Source organism: Podarcis melisellensis (assembly GCF_964234715.1).
Source record: "Podarcis melisellensis genome assembly, chromosome: 15".
NCBI classification, from domain to species: Eukaryota; Metazoa; Chordata; class Lepidosauria; order Squamata; family Lacertidae; genus Podarcis; species Podarcis melisellensis.
The window spans coordinates 37,984,597-38,010,134 of NC_138532.1; the positions used below are offsets into that span (position 1 = coordinate 37,984,597).

At 46.6% G+C, this 25,538-nt stretch overlaps 1 protein-coding gene across 8 annotated transcripts in view; it reads left to right on the forward strand.

The window, feature by feature from the left end:
* Nucleotides 1–25,538, forward strand: part of SYNRG (synergin gamma) — a 54,733-nt gene that overhangs the window by 21,087 nt on the left and 8,108 nt on the right. For 7 of the 8 annotated variants that reach the window (XR_014163228.1, XM_081890156.1, XM_081890158.1 and 4 more), the window contains 9 exons: nucleotides 918–1,036; nucleotides 2,601–2,663; nucleotides 8,407–9,327; nucleotides 18,445–19,038; nucleotides 20,074–20,237; nucleotides 21,513–21,566; nucleotides 23,272–23,368; nucleotides 23,805–23,953; nucleotides 24,861–24,971. Coding sequence is in view for 7 of the 8 variants with exons in the window: in XM_081890156.1 (XP_081746282.1) it covers nucleotides 918–1,036; nucleotides 2,601–2,663; nucleotides 8,407–9,327; nucleotides 18,445–19,038; nucleotides 20,074–20,237; nucleotides 21,513–21,566; nucleotides 23,272–23,368; nucleotides 23,805–23,953; nucleotides 24,861–24,971 (2,272 nt within the window). In the remaining variant the exon portion in view is untranslated. Of the gene's footprint in view, nucleotides 1–917; nucleotides 1,037–2,600; nucleotides 2,664–8,406; nucleotides 9,328–18,444; nucleotides 19,039–20,073; nucleotides 20,238–21,512; nucleotides 21,567–23,271; nucleotides 23,369–23,804; nucleotides 23,954–24,860; nucleotides 24,985–25,538 lie in introns of all 8 variants that reach the window. The other variant, XM_081890157.1, reaches the window with a different exon arrangement.

Below are 25,538 nucleotides of genomic sequence, written 5' to 3' on the forward strand. Positions count from 1 at the left end.
AAATAAAGATAAGAGAGGAAATGGTGGATTTATAAAAAATGAGCAGGGGTGGTGGTGGATGACAGAGGGAATAGGTCTGTGAGAAAAGGATGCAAGAATACAGGTCCTGGGTAGGCCAGAAATCTCCATCCTCTTCCTTTTTGCCTGGATTTTTTTTGCACCTGTCTAATTGCTCTGCCCTCCCTTTTAAACTCAAACGGATGATTTTCGGCTTAAGATAGGGACTTTCAATTCAGAGCAAAATCTATGTAGGTGGTAAAGGGGTGGGGGAAGACCACGAAGCTTGTTACTGATTTTTTTCCTTCCCTCTCTAAAAATATCGTTGGGAAATCTTGCGGCATAAATTTCAGCATTGCGTATATGTGTGTGTGTGTGTGGTTTTATTCACCCTTGAATTGGGGTAGGGAACCTTTTCCAGCCCAAAGGCCACATTGCCTTCTGGACCAGCTTCCTGGGAGGTCACATGCCAGTGGTAGGCGGGGCCAGAGGCAAAAGTGGGAGGGGCAAAGGATGTAAATATTACAGTAGGCTAGTTGACACCCCACCCCCCGTCTATCCTCGCTCCCTACTGGTAAGAGGCATTATCTCGGTTCAAATGTGAAGCGGGGGGCCAGGGAGAGTTCAGGCCTGGGAGAGTTCTGAGAGCCAGATAGAGAGACCTGGAGAGCCTGAGGTTTCTCCCCCATTGCTGTAGAAGTCCTACCCTGTGCTCTGCCACAAGCCGAAGTGCCCTCTCAGGCCACCAGAAGCTGTTCTTGCATTAAGATCTCTCCCAGCCCATCCTTTGACTCCATTTCCACCCTAATGCAAAGCTTGAGAACGTCTTCTCTGACAACTGAGCCGGTCTCTGTGGGAGCAAGGCCCTTTGTGCCCAGCCCTCTCCTCACATTTTCCCCTTCCCTTGCTTTTTTATGCAGCGCCCCTCCGATGCTGATCCCGCTCTTCGGCGCGAAGGTGCCGCCCGCTGTGGATAAGTACGCCGTTTTCAAAGGGATTGCCACCGACAAGGCTACAGAAAGCACAGCTTCGCTTGGAGGTAAAAAAAAAAGCAGCTGTCTAACGTATTGGTGCACTCCTCTTTGTTATGACCTTTAATGGGTTGATCACTCGTCTAGGAAGGGTTGTGGAGGTGCTGAGAACACTTCTCCTTTCCCCATGGGTGGCCCAAGACATTTTGGTACCCGAGGTGAACAAAAAAAAATGTAGCCACTTGCCCCGGTCCCCACCAGGGAAGGAGGGGTGAGTGGAGATGTACATCAGGAACAAAGGGGGGGGGGGAGAAAGAGCGATGTTGAGGTCTGCTGCACTTGAGGCAGCCACCTTCCCTGACCTCATGGGTGGGCCGGCCCTGCCTTTCCCCATTTACCAGGTTTACCTTTCCCTCCTCATGCACCAGATCCAAGCGTGAAGCTGTCGTGTGTCAGGCTAATATGGAGAGAGTGAGATCCATGTAGGCCACCTTGAGCTCCTTAGAGGAGAGGTGGGATATACAGATAACCTCGGTGTAAATCTGCATCCAGTGTGATGTCGTTGTCAAAGTGCTGGACTAGGACCCAGCAGACGAGGGTTCAGATTCCCACTGGGTGACCTTTGGGCCTCTCAGCCTAGCCTACCTCACAGGGTTGTTGTGAGGATGAAATGGGGGGGGGGGAGCTTTGTACACCACCTTAAGCTCCTTGGAGGAAAGGTAGGCTATAATTGTAATAAACACTAAGCTTGCCCTTGCAAATCCTTGATTTCTATGTGCAAGGAATATTGATTGTTGTACGGGGGACATCGGTTTGCACCAAACCTGCACTTGCTGATTGCTAAGCACAGATGCAAATGTAGGCCCGGTGACTAAATTTGAAATAAAAACGCCGTCTCGCTTAGCGATGTGATGAAGAACTTTGACTCTGTGCCTTCTGAGTCTTATCCGGGTACTAACTGTTGATGGGTGACTTTAAGGCCCCTCCTGCCCTTCCTCTTTAGAGTTCTTTAAACTAGAACAGACAGCCCTTTGGAGGGAGGATGGAATAACTGGGAATAAGCTGCAACTGAGCCACAGTGGGACTCAATTACTTAGGGAGCGGCCTTACATTGAGTCAGAACATTGGCCCATCTGGCTCAGTATTGCCAGCCCTGGCTGGCAGCAGTTCTCCAGAGTTTCTGACCTGGGTCCTTCCCAGCCTTACCTAGAGAGGCTGAGCATGGAACAGAAGAGCTTTTGCATGCAAAGCAGATTCTCTGCCACTGAAATATGACCCTTCCGTTGAGATTCCTGAGCAGCATAATTCCTGCTTCCAACTGCTACTACAAAATGCCTAGGCTGCAAGGTAGGATTGGAAAACAAAGGGGGGAGGGGGAGGCATGTTGATCGCCAGGAAAAGTAAAGGAGAAAGCAAGTGATTTTTCTCAAGAAGTGCCCAAGAACACATTTCAGAAAGAGTTCTTTCTTTAGCGGCTGATCTAAAGACAGTCACGCACAGTCACTTTACGTAATGTGCCAATTTTTAACTTGTGATGAGTGTGTGTGTGTGTCTTTTATTCCAGCCTTAATTTAACTATATTGTGACTGAATTTTCCTTTTTTTTAAAAAATAATAATTATACCCACAATAGATTATGGAGACAAGTACAGTGCTTTCCGAGTGCTGGAGCAGCAGCCTGAGAGTAAGCCCTTAGGTGAGTGTGCCAGATTTGCAAACCTTGATATCTTTGCCTTGTTGACTCTGTGCTTCTTTTTCAGGTTGTTTAAAGCATCTCTGTAGGTTTGGCAAAAATCCTACCGACACCAGTCTCAGGGCATTAATACTGTGTGTGTAGACATTTATTTAAACCAGGGTTCCCAAAGTGGTGAATATTCACTCCCTCTCTCCCCACCCCCATCTCTCTCTCTCTCTCTCTCTCTCTCTCTCTCTCTCTCTCTCTTTCTCTCTCTCACACATACACACAGTCAATGGGACCTAGAGGTGCAGAGTTTCACTTTTTAAATTTTTTTTCTACAGTGTCTCAATTCTACACCCCTCTTTCACTCCCCCACAAAGATGCAAAGGCATAAAAGGAAGCTGCCTTTAATACTCCTTGACTTTGTCTCATTTACATTCCTAAGAAGTTGGGTTGGGGTCAGTGGCAAGCTCATCAAGGGGGTCAGTGGACTCAGAGGTTGGGGGCCACCCTACTTTAAATAATTGAAGCAACCTTCCTGCTGCCTCAGTTGTTGGACTGCAACCTCCATCAATCCCAGCTGTTAGGAAGTGAGTGTTAAGTTCTGGCTTAAATGCCTGTTAATATGCAGCTGCTTTTCAAAGCTAGGCATTTCTTTCCCCGCTCTTTCAGGCTGTGGGAAAATGCTGCAATGAGCCTCCTTCCTTCTCAGTTTATTGCCATTTTATATAACTGCAGAAAAGCACAGCTTTCTCATAGCTGTTTCCAGGAAAGCTCATTTCCATAAGGTCCCCAAGGGCGGCGTAGTTACATTTTCTGGGAAAGATGCAGTTTCCTGATTCAAAATGGACTAGAGTCCCTTTCTTAAAAGCACCTTTTTCAAAAGACTGGCAAATATGCTATGGCTAATTAACTCAGTGGGCTACAGGCTGCTTCATCAGATGCTGTGTGCATTTCAATAATCTGAGGCCAGGGGAAACGCATTACGAATCTCAGTTTCTCAATAACTGGACTGTAGCTCAAGCTTTCCATCGTCTCAAAGCAACAAGTGAAAATTGGAGGCAACTGCTTTGGAGACTTGGAATGCCATTAACATTTTTAAAACTAAGCAGGACTTCAGCCCTTGTCAGCACCGAGACCGGAGATTTCCTAGGGAGCCTCTCCCTGAAGGAAGTACAGAATATTTTATCTGTGAAGCTGCCTGGCATATCACTCAAAAAGTCAACAGTTGCAAAAATACCTTTATTAAGGTCAACAACAAAAAAAGTCACAAAATCGTGGCATCCTTTTTGAGATCTCCAGCACCCTTAATCAGGTTGGAGTGTTGCACCAAGCAAGGCGTTGGCTCAGCATGAAAAACATCTGAGCCCGTCCAATATTTTGGAGAAAGAGAAGTTGGTTTTGAATTGCCCTCTTTTCACTTTTAACCCTTTCACCAGCTTACATTTCTAACGGAAAAGCTTGCAGCCCACCAGTAAGTTGAGTTTTGCTGTACCTTGCCTCGGTTTGGGTTGACGTCAGTTTCACAAAGGTGCTTTTCTCCCCGTCTGGGAAAGCTGGAGTTTGCACTACCTGAAAGAACCAGGTCCGCATAACAGGAGTTCTGTTTGATGTGACCTCAGTACCTTTTTCGTCAGTAGCAGGTGGTGGAGCAGCATTGCTCACCTCCAAACACCCACGTCACTGTTGCATCCTGGGAGGTGCACGGTTGGTGCGGAGCCAATGTACCAGTTGGAGTTCTGGATTGGCTCTGCTGGAGTGTTTGCACTGTACTGACCTCACCACTCCCTTGCCCCTCCTCTCCATCCTTGTATGCAGTCACAGGCAACTGGAAGTCAGGTGACAGTTGCTACCCCATCTTGCCAACCTTTGCCACAGCTTAAACTGGCCTGAAGCATTGATTTGCTCTTTCTGTTTACTTATGGCAGCATTTGTGAAACTGACTTAACTGGGTTTTCTGTTTTCGTGGTGACGGTGATTTGAAATATGATGAAGCAAAACCTCTCTCTCTGTGTGTGTGAGTAGATATAGATAGAAGTTTTGCATCGCATTACCTTTCAAGTAATGTAGACATATTTTAACAGCAGCTTCTGTGTAAATATGTCCTGCTGGTGAATGGGTTAATCACAATTAAGTGAATTAAATGGGGCCAACTATGCGGTCTAGCTCTAGTGTCTTAAGAGAGGGGCTGTAGCTCAGTGTCTAGAGCCCCCGCCCTGCATGCAGAAGGTCCCAGGTTCAATTCTTGGCATCTCCAAATATAGCTGGGAATATCCTCTGCCTGGAACCCAGGAGAACCACTGCCAGTCCGTGTAAGCAGTACTGAGATAGATGTGGCTGTGGTCTGACCCGGTCCAAGGCAGCTTCCTACATTCCTAAGCATCCTGTTCTAAGGTAACAACATGTACACAGGTGATAACTGGAGAAAGCTGAAGTAGGGCAGGGATTTCCAGCATCATCTTCCAGGCTGTCTGTTGTGCCCAAGCATGACCAAGAGCGTATGTGAAAAAGGCTTCAGAAAATATCCCTCCAAGAATCCAGACTGCACAAGAGACTGTTTGCTCTTCTTGCTCAGTTCTTGTTTGCACAGGTTCAGCCTTTCTGTCTTTGAACATGCCCATTCAGACACACTCACATTTCTTAGGGTGCCAGGATTGGATTCTCAGCTTCCTGTTAGCATATAAGTTGTGGAATGGGCAGCTACACACCTAGCAAGCAGCAGACCCCTCTGGTCCACATCAGATAAGCCAAAGTAGCTTCCAGCCTATAACTTGGCTCCGTTTCTCCTTGTTGAAGCCCCTCTCCACTCCCAAAAAGCCCTCTGCTCCTGTGGTTACTGCAAAAATACATTGACACCGCTGCCTGCTGTCCTTATGGTATCATCTCCCCCAAACTCCATTTCAGAGATATTTGTGTAACAAGAAACCATCTTCTAATAACTTCCAGAGGGATGAGCATGCTAGTTTGCTGTAGCAAAACCAGCAGGAAGTTTTGTAGGACCTCAGGCAAGCTGATTTACTAAGTCTTAAGCTTTTTGGTAGGTAAGATGTTTTGTCATCTTCCAACAACTGTCTCCCACTAAGGACCCATCTACTTGCCTTCCTCATTCATTAACGTGGAGTTAGCTTAAGAAAGGAAGGCTGGCCACCACCAAGCAGCAGGAGACAAGCTGTTTAGAGAAACTGGGTTATTTATTCTTTTTTACTATTATTTCCCCAAGAGATAGCATTACATCGCCGACGAAGACAGTACAAAACATTGGCGCTAAATAATTAACTCCAAGCAGAAGAAAAAAACCATTAAGCAATGCTGGTAAAAAGAAGTACCCTTATTGGGGAAACCTTTGAGGGGTTGATATTGATCATTTAAAGTTATTGAGGAAAGTGATGGGCTTAGAAATGGTAGCAATGATGACACCCCATGAAGTTGCCTGCGGAGGAAATGGATGCATTGAGGCACCCCAGAGAAAAAGCCACCCAGATGATAACACAGGGATCGGCAAGTTCATCCATGTTTGTTTCTCTCAGGTTCTGTTTTTTGCAATCTTAAGTTCAGCTCTCCACATTTCTGCATGAGTTTGCACAGTGTGTGTGCTGCGTGTGTTTTCTTTAAGTCCTCATGACGATTCATAGGGATTTTAGTGCGGATTCTAGTATACAGCTTTGCCTAAAATACACATTTTTGCCAAGCGATCTCCCCATATACGATGCATTTTGTAAGTTAATTTTCACCAGTGTCAGCGTTTTTATACACACTTTACCCGACCACTCTTGCACGCGTTACTTGGCTGGGTAAGCGCATTGCAAAATTCAGAGCAGTGCAAATTTTGAAAGCTTACCTGCATTTTGAGTCATGAATTGTTTCGGAGAGTCTAAATGAGGTAGATTTGCCTTTAAGTGAAAACTGAATCGGATTTCCCCCCCACCCCGATAAGAGCTGCCCACCTAACTTGTGAAATCAGGGACACTCGGGGAATGGCATCAGGTGATTGATTGATTGATTGATTGATTGATAATAAATAAATAATAAATAATTGAAATGCTTACATTGAATTTGAAGCTTATCTCACTTTGCCACCAGATGGGCCCTTGCTTCTGAATAGCTACTGCCTTAAGAGCTATGGGTCTGCTACACTGCCGGGGGGCTGGGTACATTTCTACCCCGAAGAAATTCTAGTTCTTTGACTTGTATAAATTATGCAAACGAAGGCAATTTGCGTCAGTTCTTACAGCACATAATTACAGTTTTGTAATCTAGACAAGCTGTATTCTTCTTTTATCAAGGCTCATTACAATACTGTTGATGGGCTAATACAATTAAGCATGTATAATCACAGCTTTTTAGTTATCGTATGTGGAAAGCATTTGTGCCCACCTATGAAACAGTGATAGCAGCTGATTCTCTTCCCCACCCCAGACAAATTACCCAGGCTTCTAGGAAACCCCTTTTCAATAACCAGACGACCACAGCACAATTTAGCCGTATCCCACTGGCCTCATGCCCATGATAAAAATCTCTGTTTAATAAGTTGAGAGATGCATAGACTTCAGGAACCTGCACAAAGCTGCTTTGCTCTTCACATGTAGAAACAAGCCAGGAAGCTGCAGTTGACCATTATTGCCTGTTGCATTTGAATGAGGAAACTATGCTTCATGTCTTCCAAACAAGCCAGGATTTGGAAACCAACTTCAAATTATGGTGGTTTGGAAGCCATCGACCATGGTTTCCTGGTCTGGATGTAACAGGAAACTATAGTTAACTGGGGCTCACTGGTTTGTTGGTTCATTCATGTGAAGGGAAGAATGAAGTGGGAGGAAAAGAGCTACACAAAGTGTGTACACACCTTGACTTTCTAAACTGAGAGTTGATCGCATGTGAACATGGCCTGCGTGGGACTGTATTTCTTATAGTTACTTTACATTAGGGGTACCTAACCTGTGACACACACCCCCTCAGATATTTGTTAGACTCCAGCTAGCTAGCATAACCAATGGTCAGGGATGACAGGGGTTGTAGTTCAGGGCATCATGTGGGCTACCCATGCGTACATCACTTCACTGGTATTTAAGATTGTAGTTTTGCTCAAAATTTCTCTTGGGACAAGCTAGGTTTTTTTTGTTATCATTATAACCCACTCTGCTCCCCTGTGTGCAAGGGATTTCCACTTGGCAGAGAAGTCCTTTTCAGAAATGGGCGGTCCTTTTGGTGTACTATTCAAAACTGGGGAATAAGTCTGCCTTAGAAAAAACCAGGAAAAACAGCTGTGAAAAATTCTTCCTACTGAAAGGCTGTAATACCTGAATTAAATGCAGACTATACCTCTGTTCATAATTCCAGCGTATGAAAGAAAGACCCAAGATAAATTAAATTATCTCCAATACGGGAAATCACAGAATACTTCAGGAATGAAAATATATGTGGAAAGAAGATAATATATTGATCAAAGATGTACCGTTGGTTTGAATGGTCATCTTCAGTAGAATTTTAAATCTCCCCTGTTGAAATCTGTAGGATTTTAAAATGCTTGATTTTGACCGGCTTTTGTTTGCTGCCTGCCAACACACACACACACACACACACACACTATTTGCCTTGAGCCCTTGGGAAGAACTGAGATGGAAAGTGAACAAAACAAACAAATTACCCGTAAGCCATTTTGAGCATTTGTGCGAATTAATACGTTTATTGCTCAGCTGAGAGAGTCACATATGTCGCTCTCGAGAATCCTACTGACGTTTTCCTCCTTTCCCTTGCTCTTCAGGAGACAGCTTTGCAGAGTTCAAGTCTGCCGGAGCAGATGACGGCTTCACGGATTTCAAAACCGCCGACAGCATCTCTCCGCTAGACCCGCCGATGAAAGACAAACCTTTCCCTCCGCCTTTCCCTTCTCTACCTGCACAGTCGAAGCCGCCGCCGCAAGGAAAGCCTTCTCTGAACCTGGCGGACCTGGATCTATTTTCCTTGGCCCCTGCCGGCAAGAACAGACCTCTCCCCTTTCCACCCGCCTACAACTCGCCCCAGCAGCCGCCTTTCCCTGCTCCACCACCTCCGGCTTCTGCCGCTCCTCCGACTCTGCCAGCACCCGGCAACAGCTCGATCCCGCCCGACGACTTTGCCGACTTCAATCTCTTTGCGGGGTTGTCGAATTGTACCTCGGCCGCCACTCAGGATGAATTTGCAGACTTCATGGCTTTCAATAACAGCGTCGGCTCTTCCCTCAAGCAAGAGGCCAGCCCCATTCCTCCCGCTGGCTCCTTGGCCAACACTCTGAAGAGCGGTCAGATCTCGGCCCCCGCCTCCACCAAATACGACATCTTCAAACAGCTGTCTCTGGACGGCCCTGGCATAGGCTTTGAAGAACTGAAAGACCACACCCCTTCGTCCGTGAAGAGCGAGGACGACTTTGCCGACTTCCACTCGAACAAGTTTTCCTCCAGTTCCGAGAAATCCTTGGTCGACAAACTGGCAGCTTTCAAGCATGCGAAAGAGGACTCCGCTTCGGTCAAGTCTCTGGACCTCCCGTCCATCGGGGGCAGCAGCGTGGGCAAGGAAGACTCTGAAGATGCGCTCTCTGTCCAGTTTGACATGAAGCTGGCGGACGTGGGAGGAGACCTTAAGCATGTCATGTCTGATAGCTCTTTGGATTTGCCAACCGTTAGTGGTCAGCATCCACCAGCCGCAGGTGAGGAACTAGTTAGATTGCTCTGGTAACGAAAGGCAATGGAAATGTCTAAAAGTCTTGCTCCCCAAGCCGAATTTCAGTATTACGTGCCGGTCCTCTGAACTTGTGTTCTTTGGCAAGCTGCTAATCTCTTAACCAAGCAGTATTACACATTTTTCTTTGTTGTCGTCCGATGTAATTTTTCGATTTGGATGGTTTGAGGTGGATCCTGTGCTGCGTAGTATTGCCAACGACCTCTTAGCAGCCCCAATTCCAGGGGGGGGGACCTCTTTTGTTCATGGCGCCACTCTCTGAGGGTGCCCAGACAAGACTGCTGCCAACGAGAGGCTGCCTCAATACTCCATAGGTGTTATCTAACTATTTTGCAAGTTAGCCTTTGCCTCCTCCCATTGTGCCAAGGGTTGCTCCTCTTTGGAAAGAGACCCGTCTGCTCTTGGAGACCTCATTCATCTCTGGAGATCTGTAAGGTTGCAATGTCAGAGTGAATGTGGCACCTCTCTCAAGAAGTTTGGAGTCCATCTCCAAGGCCCACTGGAGACGTAATACCGGCTCCCTCTTATAAGATGGCGAGTTAGCCTCAAATCCTTTCCCAGTCTTTTTTTCAGGGGGTGGCGAACTCCCTCTTGCTGCCTTAACTACATTGAAGCGATACCTTAGCACTGATGCTCAAGCTATGTGGCATTTCAGTTCAGCTAGGATTTGATACCCACTTGAAGCAGTGGTTACAAGTCCTGATCAAACTGAAGCACAGGTTAACCTTAACCATGGTTAGCAACATTGGTAAGGTACTGCTAAACCATGGCCGCAAAGTGAGGGAGTTGTACCTTTATTATTATTATTTTACTCTCAGTTTAAGGCATAACCAGTGTTAGCATCTTCTTCAGGCCCTCTGTCTGTATTGTGAATTTCCGTTCCCAGCCCCTCCACCTGTATTCTGAAATTCTGCCTCATGCAGTCTTTGCACCCTCATAATCTTCAAACAGTATAGCTGCCACGTTGTATTTGCACAAGTTGCCCGGCATGGGCGACCCCTTGGCAGGGGAAGAATAAAAGGCTAATGCAGAACTCTGAACAGTGCTCAGAACAGGGAGGCCTCTTTCGCCGGGATTGCTGCTTTACGTTCTGTTTTTGTACACGAAGGTCCGTACTTGGGTCCAAAGATGTCTGTGGCTTTTGTAAGGTCAGAATGCTTTCGCCACAACACATTTTCTTCAGGGCAGATCCACACCACGCATTTAAAGCACGTCCAACACACATGCAAAGCATATCAACTCCCCAAAGAATCCTGGAACCTGTAGTTTAAGGGCACTAGGAATTGTAGGTCTGTCAGGAGAAACTACAGTTCCTAGAATTCTTTGGGGCAGGGAAGTCATGCTCTTTAAACGTGCTTTAAATGCATAGTGTGGATCTGCCCTTAGTCTGCAAGGGGAGGTTCCCAGTGGTGTGTATCGGCATCAGAATCTATAGTTGATGCCCACACTGTGACTTTACGGAGCCTACCTGTCACTGTGCAAATAATTGACTTTTTGTAAAAATGGGACATGCCACCTTGTGTTGCGAATCTGGATCCACTGGTACGGTGGAAGACACTTCCCCATAGAAATTGTCCCATAACTCTGCATTAAGCATCAGGTGACTGTAACTACCTAGCAAAAGCGAATGGCGTGGGCCTCTTCCAGCTGAGCTCCATGGTGTTTAGATGGGAAGGGCCCTTTTGGCTGGTCCACCTCGCAAGGTTCTGACTTTGGCTGCCAAATCGTGGTGGGTGCTCATGCGTTTGCAAGCTTTCCAAAAGCCAAGGGGATCTTGGGTTGACTGTTTATAGTAGGAATCCTCCTCCCTTTTTTCCCTTTCCTTTTTAGATTTCCTTTATGAAATTAGAGTGAAAGCATAGAAATCCATAGAAAGGGCATAGAAAGCATAGAAAGCTTGTTAAAACGTCACACACGTGCCCTGTTTTTGGTTTGTGCTTTTTTTAAGCCTGTAAAAACAAGAGTGGGAAAACAATGAACTAAGCTTTTTGTGGCCTTTAAAAACAGGAGAGAAATGACAGTATTCTGAAACAAAAACAAAAAAGTATTATTCAGTGTTGGTATTATTTGTGGCAGGAAGGCTATTGCTTCAAGCATCACTTATTTTCACATGAACTAAAATTCCCTCTCCCCCCCCCCCCCAGATATTGAGTAGAGCAGAAAATTACCATATTACAATCATTTTTTAAGTGGTGAAGGCAGGAGGGACTGTTGGTGGCTTTAGATACAGAGAATTCCTCTAACAGGGTGCAAAATATCAGGAAATAATTCTTCTTGGTGAAGAATGAAAACATTTTTTGTATGTTAAAATGCATGGGTATAAGGCCTGTTGGGTCGCTCAGTTCCCTGGCACCTACAAAATGTGTGTTCTTGGAAGTTTTTACTTTGGGTTTTTCCAAAAGCACTTTTTTCCTACTATTTTTCTAATCTTAATCGTGTCAGTATCTTTATATGTGGCTCGTTTCCCAGAGATGAGTTTGGTGTCCGTAGCAATTCAGTGATAGACACTTGCCGTTTGACTTGTGTTGAGAGGTGGATCTTGGGTCCAAATGCTGGGTGAAGCAGATCATGTTCTTTGATGCAAAATGTGTTAAACTTTTTAAGTGTTGATAATCAGGAGGCTGACAGGGTGTTTTTGTTTGTTTGTTTGTTTGTTTGTTTGTTTGTTTGTTTTCGTTTTGTCTTTTCCAAGACTGCAATGGAAGCTCACTTTCTAGTGCCAACTCCAATGTATTCCTCAAAGGGGCTGGTTCAGTCCTAATGCTTCCTATGCCCTAACCTCAGTCATGGCTCAGCAATGGATCACAGAGACTCCCTTCTGGCTCTTGAGTTCCCACCATTCATAACTATGGTTCACTCTTACAGCTGCATCAAAGCTAACCATCCTTACTGCCACTTAGAGTTGACGGCTAATCTCAGTTGGGAGTCAACCCTGATTAGCATTTCACACAGTTAACTCCGTTGCAGCTGTAATGAGAGCCGCACAGCCCTTTTGCTCCTTCCTTTATGCAAGTGGAGAGATGAGCCGGGAACCTGCTGGCTTCCCCTTTATTTCCAGACTGAGAAATTATGGTTAATGGATGACACCCGGTGTGGGTTATTTCCAGAGTAAAGCTATTTAAAACCATCTCTGTTCATTTCAGCGGGTCTGCTCTCAGGTCTGACTTGGCTGTTTCACCCAAAGGCTTCCAGGCAACTTAGGATATGGAGCCTTGATTTGAAATTAGTTTCGGAATCCTGGCTTGCTTGGGAGCCGTTGACCACAGTTTCCTGGTTTGTGTGTAACAAGAAACTGTGGTTAAGTGCAGCTGCATGGCTTGTATCTTCACTTGAGATAAGGGAGGAGTGAATGCATTCAGCTGTAGAGCCAGAGGGTGATCCCTTAAACATAGTAAAATGGCAGGAAGTATTACATCTGCTCTGGCCCAGACACTTTTTTTATTATTATTATTTGGTCCTTGTCTGAAGTCTCTTAGATCATTTTCTCAATTCTTGTTTGTTAAATCAACTTTTTTGTGCTCTGGCGTTTCCATATGCGTGTGTATATATGTTCTGAAGCATTTCAAGCTCTGAATTGATAATGTTCAAGTGTCTATATAACTTTATTTGAAGTTTACATACTTTAGGTAGACTTTTGATTCCTGTAAACTGAAATGTCAGAAAGGGACAGTATCCCTTTTATATATTTATTCCTTGATTTAGGAGAAATGGCTGGTCAGCTGTTGGGCGCTTAACTTTGTGTTGTCTTCAGAAGGGGCTCCTCCACAAGTGAGGTTCCTGTCAAAAAAGTGAGCATGTATGTAGAACTGAATTTATCTGAATGTTTCAGTTTTGGCACAGCAAAGAAAAGGACCTAGGAATTTGGAGGCAGTGATGAGTTATAGTGACAAGAAGGGATGAATGTTAGGCCAGTTGTGGGGGTGGGAGATGTTAGAATCTGTCCCCTTTCAGCCAAATTGCCTTAACTTCTCTAGGTTGGGGTGAAGCAGAGAGACTTATTTTCCAAATTCTTTCAAGGGGATACTGTCTCTTTAAACTTTGCTATATGATTCCTTGTGCACAAGGCAGCCAATATGAAAAATGTGGCTAGATTTCGAATTGGGAGGGGGGTTAACCTCTGACAAACTTTGAACTTTCTAAGCCCTTGCTGCATGTTAATTTCAACCAGGCTACTGCTGCTGCTTTCCTTGCCAAATTTTAACCCTTTACCCTCCCTCCAAGGCTCTTGTCAATTTGAATTGTTTGGTGTTGGGGTCTTTTTCTTTCCCAATCCTTCCCTGTCTTTGAATAATGCAGCCAGGGCAAATACCCTCACCTGCACATTTAATGGAAGATTGCATAATTTCTTGAACCTGCAGGCCAATAGTCCTTCTCCCCTACCCCCCCCCACGCCTTGGTGGTTATTGGGGGTAGGCGAGAGGAAACTTCATAAATTGAAATTGGGCCAGAGATCCCCCCACTTTTTGCTATCAGTTTTCCTTCCCCTCTGATACCTTTATTTGAACTTGACATTTCCTTGTGTGAATGTGCCTTTTCGAATCTGCTTAGATATCTCTCTCTTCTGCAAAAAGACTGACCTGCATGCTTTGATTCTGATGACTGCCCTTTCGAGCTCCTGTATAGCGTTCTCTTTTGCGATCTGTAAGTCCTGCTGTGTTAAATAAATATTTATCTTGGCATATTTTGAAAGTCTGAGCATGTGTGGTTTTTCTTCCCCCTCCCCACTTTTTTAAAGAGTCCAGAAACGCATCTGGTTGCCATCAGCAAAAAAAAATTTAAGCCCTTAAAAGTTTAAAGCAATCGTATCCCCTTCTACTGAAAATGTCTCTCTCTCTCTCTCTTAACATCTTCCAGAGGGGTAGCTGTATTAGTCTGTTGCTGCAAGAACAACAGAGTTATTACAACATAAGCTTTTGGGGACTAGACTGCACTTCATGAGATATGTGAAATGAATTCATCGGTTTTCTGAGATAGCAATTATTATGTCATTGTTGCTGGCCATTCACAGAAGAGTTGTCGGTAACACAGACATCCTGACATTGGAAGCCAGTTAACACACACAGTGCGACAACCATGCATTGTTCTCATCCGGTCCCCAAGTGATAGCATTAAACCTCTTGACAAATGGTTATGCAGCTGTTTCTCCTCTTTTTAGTGACTGTCAGGGCAGGGAGAGGAGAGGTGGTGGCGAAAGCCAGCCAGCCAGCCAAAGCAAGTACGCAATGATGGACAAGAGCTCTGTTTGTGGCTGAGGGACACGTTGCTCGGGCTCAAGAGCTTGGGCACAGTTTCTAGGGCATTATAGGGCCAAGGATGACAATTCATGAAGGGTGATAGCTGTGTCCTCCCTCCCTTCTTAGACGCACAAGCCCTGCTGGATCTGCCCTGAACCTCCGGACAGTCATCTTCCTTGGATATCCGCAAGTCCTAGTGTTACGAGAGAGGGAGGAAAACCTTTCTCTGTCCACTTTCTCTCTGCCGTGCATATTTCTGCCATGCCACCTCTTACTTGCCTTTTCGCTGTAAACAGGGGGAGTTGCACCATCCAGCCTTCCTCCACAAAACTATTGAGTTGCTCAAGCAAGGCATTCTATCCCACTTGCCTCCCTGTGCCAACTCCATTTTCTCCCTTCCTTTCCAACTGGCACTCTGTGTTCTTTGGGTTCTGAGCATGCTTAGTCCTCTTTGGTGAATTTTTTTGGGAGGGCTGTTGTGCCCCCTTAGGGTCCGTTTTCAAGATGATGCCATCCTTCTGCAAACCTCAGAGTTCTCCCGTATCATACTTGAAGTGACCCACTTCTGCTCCTGTTCTTCTGGAGCTCCAGTGTTCGCTACTAGAGATAACATTCTTCTCCTGCCCCCCCAGCCAACTAGAGAGGGGGTTCCCATGAAATTAATAATCTGCAGATGAAGGCTTCTTTCCAGGTATGGGGGAACATAAGAAGGGCTGCCTCACACCTAGTCTGACCGTTGGCTCCTCTAGCTTTTAGTATTGTTTACACTGCCTCAGAGCAGCTTTCTAGATCTTCTGGTAAGGGCCATTCCTAGCCCTACCTGGAGATGAACCTGGGACCTTGTGCATGCCAGGCAGTAGACACAACGACTGTGTACACACTGCATGTCTAAAGCATGTGACTTCCCCCCAAGAATCCTGGGAACTGAAGTTTGTTGAATCGTAGCTCTGCGCGAGCTGAACTACTGTTGCTGATTCTTGTGGGGAAAGCCATGTGGTTTGAACGTCTGGTATGTGGGCCCTTAGCCATGATGTCTACATTTTATATCCAGTTGCTGGGTATCGCAGGTGGGGAGAGTCCTTCCATGCTCAGGTCCTGCTTTGCGGTTTCCCATTGAGGCATCTGGTTGACTGCTATGAGAGCAGGATGCTGGGCCTCCAACAGGTGTGCTCTTATTTGCTCCATTGGCTAGGGTTGGAAAAGACTCTCATGGATCAGCACCATTTACTTAGCGAGGGGGCAGGTAGGGCATACCATGCATATTTTGTGGCTGTACCTGTGATCAGGCCTTAAGGCAGCCTGGTGCAGTTTCCAGAGGGTGGAAGATTTGAGGGCGATGACTGGATTATCCACAAGGCCAACACACCAAAGAACTGAGTGGAGATGAGCTTTGCCAGGCGCACTCAAGGAATTGTGAGGAAAGCTGGTAAAAGGGGCAGCTTTAAAAAGGGCTGCTTAATGTTTCATTTAAAGTGGTTTAGTACCCCAAAGGAATCCAAAATGGCTAAGAATTTAAGAAAAAAATCATGCCTAACAACACCCGTGTTATTTGTTTCACGAGATTTATGCACTACTCCATTGTAAGAAAGCTTCAGAGAGGTTCACAAGAATAAAGCAATGGAAATGTCAGTAAAAAGGGTGGAAAACCATTACTTAAAATCTTCAAAGAATGCTTAATATCAATGATTAAAAGCAGGTTAAAACATATGTCACTCTACATATCTGGGTAAAGGTAAAAGTAAAGGGACCCCTGACCATTAGGTCCAGTTGTGGCCAACTCTGGGTTTGTGGCGCTCATCTCGCTTTATTGGCTGAGGGAGTCGGCGTACAGGTTCCAGGTCATGTGACCAGCATGACCAAGCCACTTCTGGCGAACCAGAGCAGCGCACGGAAACGCCGTTTACCTTCCCGCCGGAGCGGTACCTATTTATCTGCTTGCACTTTGACGTGCTTTCGAACTGCTAGGTTGGCAGAAGAAGGGACTGAGCAACAGGAGCTCACCCCATCACGGGGATTCGAACCGCCAACCTTCTGATCGGCAAGTCCTAGGCTCTGTGGTTTAACCCACAGCGCCACCCGTGTCCCTTACATATCTGGGTAGTCTTGCCTAAACAGAAACATTTTCAGCAAGAGTACTGGAAAGAGTACAGCAAAGTGGCCTGTCTGATATCAATAGGCAGGGGAGCTCCAAAGTGAGGGTGCTGCCACACTAACAGACAGCCTTTCAACAAGGTTGATGACCTTTTAAAGCCACCAGGTTTTTGCTGGCCTCCTGAAACGGTAAAGTGGCCTTAGCCAACCTGGGTCCTGCCAGATGTTTTGGACTATGACTGCCTAGGAATGGTGGGAGTTGTAGTCCCAAACATCCAGGTTGCGGAAGGTTGCAGTATAGAGATGGCCTGGTGAACCTCAGTTGGCAGAGCATTCCACAGGGTAGGTCCCGCTACAGAAACAAAACGTAATTTGTGCCAGCTTCAGCTGCACACTAACCAGGTGAGTGTTGATGCCTTTGGGGATGTGTTCCAGGGTATGTGGGTAGAAGCCTTATTCCCACCCACTCCAGTTTTCTAAGGCAGGGAAGCTCCTGTGAGCACTGCTCATGTTCAGCCCGTTGCCAGAAATCCAGAATGAAACTTAAGTTTTAATGCAACATGAGCCTGCCAAGAGGTAGCGATGGCTTTATAGGGGAGAAGAGACTATCAATGGCGTCTAGTCCTGATGGCTGCAGGCTGCTTCTAGTATCAGAGGAAGTTTGTTTTAAAAGAAAACCCACACCTAGCATTTTGGCATCCGCAGGCTTGGCTTGTGGCTTTTCAGTAAAGAGTCAAACATGTAAAGAAGAGGTGAGGAACATGTGGCCCTCAAGATATTGCTGCGCTCAGCATCCCTGGTCTGCTCACCAGGTTGACTTGGAGTCCAGCAACATCTGGGGGGTCACATGTTCCCCATCCCCACCATAAACCTCTGCCCAGTCTTGTCTACTCTGACGAGCAGTGGACCTCCAAAGTCTTGGGGCAGAGAAGGGTCCTTCCCAGGCTCTCCTGCCTCGGGATGGGAAAGCTGTGGTCCTGCAGATGCTGCTGGACCCCCAGCTCCCATCAACCCAGACTGGTCACGCTGTGGAAGGGCTGGTATTCATTGGAACTGGTGGGGCACACAGCAGGGAGCCCCAAATAGGTGAAACCAGAGCCAGTGGGCGACAGGGCTAACGAATTCCTGTTTTGCCTCCACCCTCCTCCTCCCTGCTGAGTTGTACAAGGGTGGGTGCTGAGGCTAAAGAGGAGGAATCTAATGGGCACTGCGACACTGTGAACCAGCTGTATTTGAGAAGGAAGGCAGGTGAGGCCTGGCTGGAGGCAGACTGAGCTACGTGGGGCAATGCCCCATTTGCCTTAATGTACTAGCCTTCGCTGGAGTCCAACAACAACTGGAAGGCCACAGTGTCTCTCATTCCCGAAGCAAAATGAGAACAGCCTAGTGCTGTGTTGAAGCACAGTGGTTAGGAAAGCCTTCTAGAAAGGGTATGTCTTAGCTGTCTGCTGAAGGACAGGTAAAGATGGAGTCAGGCCAGCTTCCCTTGTTCTGTAGCTGTGGATTTACAAGAACAACAATCTTTGAGCCCTGATCTTTGAGCTCAGACACTGTAATTATGACTGCAGAGGATCATAGAACAGGTTTCGGAGGTCAGTAGGTACAGATGGGAGCTGCCAGTTTTTGAGATACTCTGGTGTTCTCCAAAATGGCACCACCTTTGGATTTGACTCGTGTCACTGTTTGCTGAAAACACTGGTCACTAGCGTTCTAATGGTTGGGTCTTCTCCTTCTCTTTTTCTCTGTCCCTCCCTTTCTAGATCTCGATGACTTGAAAGGGACTACCTTTGAAAGCTTCAGCAACGGCTCCACTCTGAGTGGCTTCCCAAGCTATGATTGGTCTGACAAAGACGACGCCTACCAAAGCAGGAAGTCCCTCCCCTTCCCCTTTCCTCCAGGAAGTGGCTCCTCCTTGGCCACCTCCATCCTCCAGAAGAAAGAGACTCTGTTTGGCAGCTCGGAGAACATCACCTTGACCACTGTTTCCAAAGTCACCACCTTTGCAAGTGAGGATGCTCTCCAGGACGTGAAGTTCTCACCTTTTGCTAACTTCAAAGAACCTGACCCTCAGTCTGCGGACCTGAGTGACGATGACGTTGAAGGCTTTGGGGAGTTTGCAAGGCCTTTGGCAGAGACATCTGGAAGCCCAGCTGTAGGCACGCCCCAAGAGGCTGACTCTGCTGGCCTCTCCGTAGAAGCAGCCAAAGAAGGCACCGACGACTTTGGAGAGTTTCAGAGCGAGAAGCCCAAAATCAGCAAATTTGACTTCTTACTGGCAACTTCCCAAGGGAAGGTGAAATCGAGTGAAGAAATGATCAAGAGTGAGCTTGCAACGTTCGACCTCTCTGTTCAAGGTGAGTGCCTACATTGGCCTCCAGTTGTTCTGGACTACAGCTCCCATCAGCCCCAGCCAGGGAAGGGACCTCACTCCCTGCTAGAGCATCAGCTTTGCATGCAGAACATCCTGGAGAAGCAAGATGCAGAACTACATAAGCCTTTGTTCTGATTCGGCAGAGCTGCTTTTTAGGAAAGGCTTTGCAAGCTACATTTGGCCTCTGATCTTCCTAGCCTGCATAGTATTAAGCAAATCTTTAACACTTTAGGGCAAGTAATTGAAGTTTGATTGAAGTTTTGATTTTCAAGGAGCTGAGTTCTGCCTCGCTGTGCAACATTCATATCGACCTGGTTTGCACGGAACACAAAGCCATGGTTCATTTAACAAACCATAACTCAATCTTGAGTTGTCCCACAGATGACCCAACAAACCGTGCCTTCTTTCTCTAAAGTTTGGTTTATTTTCTAGCTGCTATCGCTCTTGCCTCATGTCTTTGTACCTTGGTTAGCATCTGGGGAGGGGTGGTCAAACAAAGCATGGTTAAAGAAGGGTGCTGGCTTCACATATAACACCAAACCATATTTAAAACAAGCCAAAATTTGTAACACAGCAGCAAACCATGGCTTCAGATCATGATATTTTGGCAGTAAACAAACCATAGTAAAGCCACTGGGCAGGGTTCTCACATAATGCTAAGCCATGGTTTAATAAAACATAATTGAACAAACTATTGCTTAGTGTTACGTGTGAACGAGGCCAAGGTCTTTTCTTCTTCTTTTTCATAGAATAATAAAATTGTAACTTAGAAGGGTCTTCTAGTCCAACCCCCTATAATGCAGGAATCTCAGCTAAATCACACACGACAGATAGCCAGTTAACCTCTGCTTAAAAGCCTCCAAGGAAGGAGAATGCACCACCTCTTTTCGAGTCTGTTCCACTGTCGGACAGCTCCTACTGTCAAATAGTTCTTTTTGAGGTTATTATTCTTAATGCTCTGTTCAGAACTGGGGCATACACGCAACCCTGACTTTCCATGTGTTGTGTTTCTTTCCAGGATCTCACAAACGGAGCCTGAGTTTGGGCGACAGAGAGATCAGCCGCTCCTCACCTTTGCCACCTCCGGAGCAGCCGTTTCGAGATCGGTCAAATACCCTCAGTGAGAAGCCAGCCCTGCCTGTCATCCGAGACAAGTACAAAGATCTCACGGGGGAAGTGGAGGTAAGGAGAGATTGTCAGAGAGGAATTCCGGGAGGCCTATCCTCTTTTAGGGACCTGGGTGGCGCTGTGGGTTAAACCACAGAGCCTAGGGCTTGCCGATCAGAAGGTCGGTGGTTCGAATCCGCTGATGGGGTGAACTACCGTTGCTTGGTCCCTGCTCCTGCCAACCTAGCAGTTCGAAAGCACCTCAAAGCACAAGTAGATAAATAGGTACCACTCCGGCGGGAAGGTAAATGGTGTTTCAGTGCACTGCTCTGGTTTGCCAGAAGCGGCTTTGTCATGCTGGCCATATGACCAGGAAGCTGTACGCCGGCTACCTCGGCCTATAGAGCGAGATGAGCACCGCAACCCCAGAGTCGGCCACGACTGGACCTAATGGTCAGGGGTCCCTTTACCTTTACCTTATCCTCTTTTAACAGCTGAACATACGTGTAGGAATCACAGAATAGAATTTCCTGGACGTTACCAGGAACACTACACTAGTACGTGTGGTACGTTCTCAGACATTATAAACAAAACTTTTTGCTTGTGGGGGAAAAAGATAATTACATTCTCCTCTTCCTGAGTTTTCTATACTAAGGGAGTTGTGTTTTAATAGAGAGGGAGCATATTGGAGTTGAGATTCCCCCTTCTTGCTGTGCAAAGTGGTAGAATCCCAGAAAGGACTATGTCACAATATTGCTGAACATGTAGAATCATAGAATTCTAGAGTTGGAAGGTCCCCCTGAGGGCTGTCTAGTCCAGCCCCCCTGCAGTGTTCTTTGGTGGTGGTGTTCAGATAGTGCTGCTTTGGAGCTTTTGATCCCTGCCATCCTGGCATGCAAGATGTATTTCACCTAGGTTAGAAACTGCCTTATGCTGATTCAGACCATTGGGTCCATCTAGATCAATACTGTCTGCACTGACTGGCAGCGGCTTTCCAGGGTTTCAGGCAAGGGGACCTTCTCACCCCTACCTGGAGATGCCAATGATTGAACCTATGACCTTCTGCATGCAAAGCAAAGGCTATACCACTGAGCTATGGCCCTTCCTCAAAGGAAACTCTCTCCATCTTTCTATATCCTCCAACCAGTGTGGGTTTGGGTATATTACATTGATGGAGCACTTCCCAATCTCCACATGCAAACCACCTGTATCTTTCTAGGAGCTTTCCTTGCTTTTTGCTACCTCTGTGTAGCAGGGGGTGGGAATCACTTATAAGTCAGTCATTACTAGTTCTGATTTATTTGTTTATTTTTGAAACCTGTGGAATTCTGCTGCTTCTTTTCCACCTAGGAAAGTGAGAGATATGCCTATGAATGGCAGAGATGTTTAGAAAGTGCCCTCCAGGTAAGTACATCAAAATAACGTCCTTCTTCTTTGTATACCTCATGTGGGATGGTCACAGGTTTTGATACTGTGTGCATGTGCCAGCTCCTACGCATAAACACACAGATAGAAAAGAGTTACTATCATTTAATTAGAACTACAGTACAGTGGTACCTCGGAAGTCAAACGGAATCCGTTCCGGAAGTCCGTTCGACTTCCAAAACATTCGGGAACCAAGGCGTGGCTTCTGATTGGCTGCAGGAAGCTCCTGCAGCCAATCGGAAGCCGTAGAAGCTGCAACAGATGCTCGGGTTCCAAAGAACGTTCGCAAACTGGAACAATCACTTCCGGGTTTGTGACGTTCAGGAGCAAAAACGTTTGGCTGTCAAGGTGTTTGACTTCCAAGGTATGACTGTACATCTCACCGCAGTGGGAAACCACCGTCTGCTGGGGTGGAGAGGAGTAATTGACGTGTGATATTGGATGGAGGATTAAATCTATAGATTAAAATTTAAACCTCCTATCCCACATGTGTGGGAGAAATGCAAAAATAAGCAGGCTTTCTAGCAGAAGAAAAACACTTGGATGTTTTGCAGCTTTCTGAAGTGTAGGAATAAAAGCAGTTACAGAGGTACCTCGGGTTAAGTACTTAATTCGTTCTAGAGGTCTGTTCTTAACCCGAAACTGTTCTTAACCTGAAGCACCACTTTAGCTAATGGGGCCTCCAGCGGCCGCCGTGCCTCCGGAGCACAATTTCTGTTGTCATCCTGAAGCAAAGTTCTTAACCTGAAGCACTATTTCTGGGTTAGCGGAGTCTGTAACCTGAGGTGTATGTAACCTGAAGCATATGTAACCTGAGGTACCACTGTATACCTTTTTTATACCTTTTTATTTGTGATCTTCTGACCTCCTTCCTTTTCACCCCCATTGCAGAGAATGAACCACCTGTTTTTTAGCAAGATAAACAAAAAGGTTTACTTACATTTCAATGCAGGCAGAAAATACAGCAAAGTAGTTTACTGAAAAATACTGCTAAGTTACAGTAGAATAAAAATTGAAGGTCTCAAAATAGGGTGCCTGTGTCTGGAACCCCCAAAGACACATTTGCTTGTCTTGGAAGCAAGGTGAATGGAAACAGTCTCCTCAGAGGTGGAAGGAACTGTAAGGGGTTATATCCATTGTTACAGAATTCCTGCCCAGAGGTGGCAACGGAAGTGGCCACACACAGAGAGGGTTCTCTCTAGGAAGTTTAAGGACTCTCTGTGTACTAACCCTCTTCTTGTCTAACAAAACATGCCTTTGTGATTGGGCTGCAAACCTGTAGGTGGGGCCAGAGGCAACAGTGGGCGGAGCAACAAATGCAAATTTTTGCCTTTGTACAATAGGCTAGTTTCTACACCCATTCCACACACACCTCTTTCTTCCACCAACCAGACAAGCAAGAGGCATTGTCAGAGTTCAGGGATGCACTCCAGCCAGGCAAAACCACCTGGGTTGGGAAGCAGGGCTGCTGCAGGGGGTGGTCTGGGGAAGTTTCCAAGGGCCAGATGGCGAGACCTCCAGGGCCACATGCATCCCGAGGTTCCTCTTCTCTGGCATAATGTGAATGCACATGATGTGGCAGATATTTTGGAGATAAGCAGGCCTGGGCTCGAGGCTCACTGGGGATGCTATGAACACCATCCTGAGTTCAGCAGAACAAACAAACGTCTCTTGTGTGTGTTAGGTCATCAAGAAGGCAAACGACACCCTGAACGGAATCAGCAGCTCCTCCGTCTGCACCGAAGTGATCCACTCCGCACAAGGCATGGAGTACTTATTAGGTATGGATTTTACCGCATCTCATGAAGATGAGGAATTAAAACAGGGAGCAAAGACACCCAACAGCTCTGCTTGGGATGTGCCTCTTGTTTTTAAGCAGAAGGAGAAAAATATTTTCCCACTCATTTGTTTTTTTCTCCCCACCTCCATCTACCCTTTAGATTTCTCTGTGGTTGACGCGCTGTGTGAGACTCTGATGCTCTTGTTTTATTTATTTATAAAAAAAATGTTTATAGACATCTATTTCAACAACAAAAATCAAAATGGTTTGCAACTAAGTTACATAAAAGCCTACAAGGGTGTGTGGCCCGGGGAGAATTCTGAGGGCCAGAGATAGAAGCCTGGAGGGCCACATTCATTTTGGTTCCTCGCCCCTGCCGTCTGAGAGTTGCCATGCCTCCTGTGACCCCTCCACCCTCACCTTTGATCTCTCAACAGGGGTCGTCGAGGTTTATAGAGTCACAAAACGGGTAGAGCTGGGCATCAAAGCCACAGCCGTCTGTAGCGAGAAGCTCCAGCTACTACTGAAGGACATTGACAAAGTGTGGAACAACCTGATCAGTTTCATGTCGCTTGCTGCTTTAACGGTAAGGCCTTTTGTGTGGTACGTCTCTTGTGGTGGGTCCACTTAGGCATATTTTGCTCTGCTCCCAGTGTTCAGACTCTGAGTACCGTTGGAGATACAGATGGTTTAGATGTGCTTAATGCTTTTAGATTGCTGTAAATAATCTTTTGTTTCTCAATGGTTGTTTTATTTCTTAATTGTTTGCTATGCTGAGCTGCTTTGGGTGAAAGCATGAGACAGAAATTTAATAATGATGGTGATGGTGATGATCATGATGATGATGATGATGAGGCAGCCAAAGCTAGATGGACAAATAGTGGACTGTGTTTCTGTGAACCAAGATAGCATGGAAGATAGAAGGCAGAGAACAGATTAGAACAGGGGTCAGCAAACATTTTCAGCAGGGGGCTGTCCACTGTCCGTCAGACCTTGTGGGGGGCTGGACTATATTTTTTTGGGGGGAATGATGCAAAAGCACCACGAGCCCCGGTGGCTCCTTACCTGTGTCTTGCAAGTGGAAGGGGCTGGCAGCAGCGGCGGGACAATGAGTGGCACGTGAAGGGGCTCTGGAGAGGGGCTGCTGCTGGCACCAACAAAGCCCAGTTCCCTTCCTCCTCTAGGCAGGGCGGGGAGAAGCCAGGAGGAGGGAGGGAGGAGGTGGCACCGCCACCATGTGAGGGAGGGGGAAAGAATGCGCGCACTGGCGAGCCACACGGTGATTCCCAGACCATCTGAGGGCCGGATCCAGAAGGGAATTGGGCCTGATCTGGCCCGTGGGCTTTAGTTTGCCTACTCATGGATTAGAAGGTAGAAGGCAGCTTAGAAGAAGTTGGAAGCTAGAAGAGACCATGGCAGATAACTTAGAACAAGGCAGGAGCTAGCTACTTATGAACAATATACTATTCCAACCTCTGTTGTTCCTCCTACAGCCTGACGAAAACTCACTCGATTTTTCCTCCTGTATGCTTCGCCCGGGAATAAAAAACGCCCAAGAACTGGCTTGTGGGGTGTGCCTCTTGAATGTAAATTCTCGAAGCAAAGTAAGTAGAGGCTGTGTCGTTGTTGTTTTTTTCACATCTCCCCACCTATCTCAACCCCTGTTTGCATTTGCTGCCTTCCACCCTTGCATTTGCTCCACTAATTTTAACAAGCACCCGGAGCATCCAGCGACCCCATCGCAAGTAGCTTTGGTAGAGAGAGCCGAGTTCCTTCCGAAACGCCCTCTCCCGCCCGTCCGAATGCATGTTGTTGCTGCTGCTGCTGCTTCCAGCTCGGGTGGAGACCCCAGGCAGCCTTAGCGGAGCCCGCAAAGTTGGGAAGAAAGAGGTACGAGTCCCTGGGCCTGTGTGGATTCACCCAGCAAGGCAACACAGTCTTCCTCAAATAAAAGGGTAGTGGCCTTCCAGATATGAGACTCAAACTCTTGTTAGCCCCAGCAGCCAGGAAGGATGAGAACTGCAGTTGAGCAACGTCCAGAGAAACTCAAGTTACCCATCGTTGTTTTATAGGGCAAGAGTCAACACTGTGATGCTCTCCAGTGATGGGCGTTGCAGTCTGACAGTACCTGTCGGGTCGCAGGTGTTCCCGATTACTTGTAACTTATTTCC